The sequence below is a fragment of the Carettochelys insculpta genome, chromosome 1 (genome assembly GCF_033958435.1).
Source record: "Carettochelys insculpta isolate YL-2023 chromosome 1, ASM3395843v1, whole genome shotgun sequence".
Classification (NCBI taxonomy): domain Eukaryota; kingdom Metazoa; phylum Chordata; order Testudines; family Carettochelyidae; genus Carettochelys; species Carettochelys insculpta.
This window is the reverse complement of record NC_134137.1, coordinates 121516087-121522086: the sequence shown is the minus strand read 5'-3', so window position 1 is coordinate 121522086 and position 6000 is coordinate 121516087. Positions and strand designations below refer to the sequence as shown.

At 45.1% G+C, this 6000-nt stretch overlaps 1 protein-coding gene across 1 annotated transcript in view; it reads left to right on the top strand.

Moving 5' to 3' along the window:
- The first annotated feature begins 388 nt into the window (after window positions 1-388).
- RASA3 (RAS p21 protein activator 3) overlaps window positions 389-6000 on the top strand; it is a 205485-nt gene continuing 199873 nt past the window's right edge. Inside the window, exon 1 of the mRNA XM_074990917.1 lies at window positions 389-618. Within this exon, the coding sequence (XP_074847018.1) occupies window positions 564-618 (55 nt within the window). The 5' untranslated portion in view covers window positions 389-563. The remainder of the gene's footprint in view (window positions 619-6000) is intronic.

Below are 6000 nucleotides of genomic sequence, written 5' to 3'. Positions count from 1 at the left end.
GAGCAGGGGCTGGAGGAGGAGACCTGCCGGGCAGTTGCAGCGCCGCGCCCCAGGGAGGACAGCTCCCGGGTGCGGCATTTGGAGTAGCACCCTCTGCCTGCCCCCACCTCCCCGGAGCTGCCCGGTGCCCCTCCCCCCCGCGGCCCCCCGCTCGCAGGCGAGGGGTGCCCCGCGCACCGGGCCGGGGGCAGGTGGCGGTCCCCGCCTGGGGGGCGTGGCTGGCCGGGCCCCCGCTCGCCAGCTGTTCGGGGCCGCCACACTCGCCGCCTCTGCCGCTCTCCGCCAATGGGGAGCGGCCCGCCCGGGCGGACCAATGAGCGGCGCGCCCGGGGCTCCGGCGAGCCAATGGGGCGGCGGCAGCGGAAGCGGCGCTGCTCTCTGCCCGCCCCAGGGGAGCCGGCGGCGGCGGCGGCGGCAGCAGCGGGCGGGGGCTGCGCAGTGTGCTCGGCTGCCCGAGCCCGGCCCAGCCTCCCGCTGGCCGCCTCCCTCCCGGTGCGTCCCCGCGGCGGAGGAGCTCGAGCGCCCGGCCCGGCGGCAGCGGCACTGGCACTGGCACTGGCACTATGGCGGTGGAGGAAGAGGGGCTCCGGGTCTTCCAGAGCGTCAGGATTAAAATAGGTAGGAGCCGGGGCAGGGAGCGTCCCCGGCCGCTAACAAAGGGCGCGAGCGGGGCTCCCGGCCGCGCGGCTGCAGCCTCAGGTCGGGCACCTGCTGGGGCTCCTCGCCTCGGGCGGGTGGGCCGCCCCCTGCCTCTACTGGGGCTGCTGGGGAAGCAGCTGGTGGCCGCCTCGCTGAGCGCTGGGGGTCCCGTTGCCTTGTGCAGCTTCTGCCTCATGCCTCGGAGCCGGGACGGCGTTGCACGTAGAGCGCTCTGCAGCCGCCCGGCCGCTGCCCTGAACTTTCTTTGCCAAGTCTCCTCCCGATCTCCTCGGGTGCTGCAGCACTCGGGCTCTGCCGCTCCAGGGTCGGGTCCTCCCTCCAAGGCGTGCAGTGATATCCCGGCTAGAGGCTGAGCATCTTTGTCAGTTACAGAGGGCAAGTCACCACCACTGCTGTCCTTGGGCTCCGCTTCCAGCCTCGCCCAGGAGTGCCTGGGGCACAGGGGGGGTGCCAGTCTCAGTTGCCTTGAGATTCCTGTTCCCACTGGTTGGGGCGACAGATGAAATATCACGATGCATGTCCGAGGCGAGAGCAACCTGCCCCGTTGTTTTCTTGAGGCCCAGGACTTGATTTCTTGCTAAGTTACGAGAGGTTTGAAAACTACCTTAGCCACTCATCAGTTTTGTGCATTGTTTGCTGAAACTGACATGAGAAATAGAAGGGCATAAAACGACTAGCAGTAGGTTCAACAGTAATAAGATTTTCATGCATCTAATGTTGATATAGTCTCATGTATTGTGGAAACCAACCTATTGCTGTGTGCCTATCCCCAAAGCTAGTTCATGTTGTTTTTAGAGATTCATTATTACTTTAGCTACTGAGTGATTTTCAAACCACATTATTAGAAAGTAAGAGATGGCTGTCACTGTGTTGTAGATTAAATCTCTCTCTGGTAGTATTTTGCATGTGCAGGGCTGTTGGCAAATCCCTTGTTTCCTTAACCGAATAAACTTGCTTCCTTTTGAAGGGGAACACTGTGTGTTTGCTTTTTATCCTGCTGTATGGAGCTGTTGGGAGTTTGAAAGGAAGCTAAGGTGTCCAACTTCCACTGACTGAGAGGCTAAGGAAATTGAATGCTTAGCTCCTATTTGTGCTTTTGAAAAATCATTAACGTTGATATTCCTAAAAGTAACTTAATGCTTACAACTGTAATGCAAGATAAAGTAGAACAAGGTAGAGTAAATGTCACTGTTCAGATAACAAAATGGTATTTCAAGGAGATGGCAGTATGTTAACCTTTCCTCATTAATTAGCTTGTGCAGTATCTTAAAATACAGTATCTGGCACAAATGAAATAAATGTTACAGTAACATGAGAAGTTATTTATGTACTGTGAATCCGTCTGGAAAACCTTGTGAATGGGCCTGTATCGTATGATCGGGTGAGATTGGCTTAGATTCCCTTGAAGGAGGGGGGAAAATCACATGTTCAGAGTGTGTGTGTGTGTGTGTATATGTGTGTGTGTGTATATATATACATATATATATATTTTGGTGGGTAGGTGCATTAAAGGAGGAATGCATGCTACAGTAAAATGTTCTAACCAAAAAAGTAATAGAAGAAACACTGCAAGTAGTATAGCATTGACTTGAATTCACTGAGGAGAGTAGTGTGGTGTTATAACTAATTGACTGACATAGTTGAAATACATTTGAGCAGCAGAGAAGATATAATTTAGCAGCAGCAGTAGCAAATGGTTTGAGATTAATCTGACCAAAGCATGGGCTGACCTTAATCCCACTGTAAAATTTTGGTATTGTTATTAGAGTAACTTTTGATACACAGTACTAGAATAGTGATTCATGGCCACTTATGTAGAAGTACGTACAATTTGCACACTGTAGAACGTCATTGACATGAGAACACCTAACCTCTTGTTCATAAAATAATGATCTTTTTTTTGATCAGGGAAGAGTAACGCCAATAGTTCAGGTAGCAAAGTGGATCGAGATGCACATATTTCTCTTTTTAATCCAGCAGAGGGCAATGATAAACGTACACAGGAGCCAATTTGTTCCTTCTGTTTAGTAGTAGTGTATCTGAAATCATATCAATCAACTTTCTTGGCAAGGGTTCCTGAAGAAATGCTTGTATAACAGCTTCTGTTTGAATGCGAAACACTTCTGTGGCTGCATTATGTTCTCACAGAGGTGAAAGTCATGTCAGCAAAACAGAGGTGAGAAGGGTATTTACAGTTTCTGAGCTGACTGTAAAATACTCAGTATGTTGGTGTTGTTGTAGTTTTAGTCTGTATCTTATTATTTTGTTAAAATGCTACACAAATGCTTTTTTCATCTGTTTTGTATAGTAGGTCTTATGAAGCGGTTGTGACCTGCATGATTTTGGTAGGATGACACGAGTTTCTACTTTCCATCTCAAAATTGGGGGGCGGGAAGGTCCTTATTGGCACACAGAATAATATATAGTACATTCATTGCACTCCTCTTCATGTGGACTTGGAATTTTTTTCAGATCCCTGCTACCTAGAGGTAGACATGAAAGAGGATATGAAGGAAGTAGCCACAACCTACTTCTATCAGGTTTTAGAAATGAAGAGATTTCCGCTCCTGTCTGTCTTAAGGTGTTTGTGTTCATCACTAGTATTCAAGTGGACTTCTGTTCTCCCTTCTCTGATTAGATTTGTCTTACAGTTTTTGGATATATGAAATAGTCCATGGTAGGGGAAAGGCTCAGTCATGATGCTCTAAAAGTGATCAGACTCCTGATCAGTTGTAATTTCCTTTGGGAATTTGTTTCTCAGTCAGATTTGTTTGACCAAAATCACTTAAGCTATGTCTAGATTGTAGGCGTCTGTCAAGAGACCTCTGGAAGTCTGTTGCATCCAAACAACCCATCTGTTTTTCTGAGACCACTTTTGGAAAAGTGGATGCGTTCTGCCAACATCCCTGCCCAGCACTCACAGGATACAAGAAACTGAACAGTGGCAACCTGGCTCCCACCTCTCTTCCACTGGTGGGAGCCAGGAAACTGACCAGCGATGTGCTGCTGCTTGGTCCCAGCTCCTCCTGACTTGCACAGAATTTGAGTTACACGAGGATGCCCAGGAATGCAACCTTTGCGTAACTCGGAGGTCTACTGTAATGTTGTAGAGAAGTACTTCTCTTATCTCACCAATGGAGAAATGGTCATGTGCAACAGGGTCCTGACCTCCTGAGGTCACTGAAGACCTTGAAGTAGTGATGGAAGTGGATTGTGAGAGGGGCAGTAGGTCTTGTCCTTGTGAATCCCCATGGGCAGATTTTGTTTGGGAGGAAGGAACAGTGTTCCCTAGTAAGCTGCAGATGGATGAAGGCATTTTGTGCCACGAATGCTAACGGGTTGCCCAGTATAAATGATTAAGTTTAATGATCAGAACCACTCCAAACCAAGGGGGGGTGAAAACTTAGTTCTTTACAATGTTTTTCTTTCTGTTTGTTTTGAAGAGGATCTTGCTGGTCTTGTGTTGATTCAGCTTGAGCCAGTTGCTCTCTCTTTAGGATTTTATCTCATATGGAATCTGACATTCTTGCGATTGCATTGTTTATGCCTGTGGTGGATGATATACCAGCCATGCAAATAGAAGAAAGTCATGTGCTGTGCAGTTTAGTTTTTTTTTTTGTTTTTTTTTAAATACATGTAGACATTAAAGAGGAGATAACAGTGAGGTAGATTCCTTTTTGAGAGACTGCTGTGAGGGCTTTAGGGGGAGTGGAGTTGTAACTACATTAACTCTCTTTTTGATGGATAGGACCACAAAAAACTCCAGGCTTGTCTGCTTTTGCTCATGGTTCTCCCCTGCCCCCCTTAGAATAAAATCCATTATTACAAGAAAGCAGCATAAAGACAGAAATAAAAGGCCATTCATTGCCTTTGCTAAATATTCCTTTTCAAGGTCAGATTATATTTGGAGTTATTTACTACTTTTTACTGAAACTGTATTTTCATATTGTCTATTTTCATTGAAAATTATTTTTACAGGAATCTCTCATACATAAACAAAACAATGTGTCTTGTAAGACTAAACAAATGGTTCCTATAAGATTGCTACTTTGAGGAAGTGTGCGGCTCTGATATTTCCATGACTCAGGGTTTCAGAACCAGAAAGGAGACAACATAAGACTAGTGGCAGATGATTGGCTGGGAAAACTACAAAGAGAGGAGTCCTGCTTGGCAACATAGTCTGTTAATGATATTTAATAAATATGCTTTGTTTAATTGCTACCCTTCGCTCTCCTTTGACTCGAGTCATTTTACTACTTAACTAGCTTACACTTTCAATTACAGAAATAAAAGCAAAGTATGTGTTTAATATGTCTTAGAATTTCTACTATGGAAAGCTATAAATTGGGTAGTAGGAAGGAGCAGATTCTACACTGCAGGAATACGAGCCTGGGTTACAACAGAAGTTGTATTACACAAACATAATGGTGCATGTTTGGCTTTAAAAATCTATGAACTTTAGTTTTAGTAAAATACCTTAAATCTTGCAGTGTTGTATCCAGGAATGTAAAAGTGTGCTGTGTTCTTGATAATGTAACTTCGTGCTTGTGAGTGTTCAAAAATCACATGTAATAAAATGAAGTTGTCACAGTTGATAACATTTGTATGGGTGGATAAAAAGGTACAGATTAATCCAGCAGTACTTCTAGAAACAGACCCATAGCTAGCAGTCTCTTATCAGAGGGCTGATGGACTGAGCCCTTCATGTGGAAGTCATGAATGGAAAAAAAGACTGGTTACAGAATATAACCCACTTGTATGATTTCATTGTGTAACTTGGTACAGCTAGAGTATCCAGCTCAGTAGTAAATTAGAACTGAAACCCCAAGAATGTTATAGTGCCCACACTATGTCTGAGTGCCTGACTTTATATTAGCAATTTTCTGAAATATCATAATGCATCCTCATACATAGGAGGGAAGTAGCATGTAAGAAACTATGCTTTATGTAGCAAAATGACCGACTTCATACATAAATGACAAATAGTAAAGATAATTACAGTGTAAACAGTATCCTACAATACATGCATAAATATTATTGGATTAAACATTTCCTCAGTGAGTCATTTCCCCCTTAATCTATGATCTTAAAAATTACTGTGATGAATACATACTGTAAAATACTTGAAGTGGGGGGATGAGGTGTGATGAGCTGAGTCAAAATCAGCAGAATAGTAAATGTTGAAATTGTCTGTCTCCAAGTACATTGAAGAATTCACAAGATCAGAATCACACTAAAATGTTAACAAACACAACTGGTGATGTGTTGGGGAGGAGGTGGAATGTTAATATAAACAGTATTACTTGCTTGGGATGTTAGCAGTTTTTTTTAAGGTGTGAG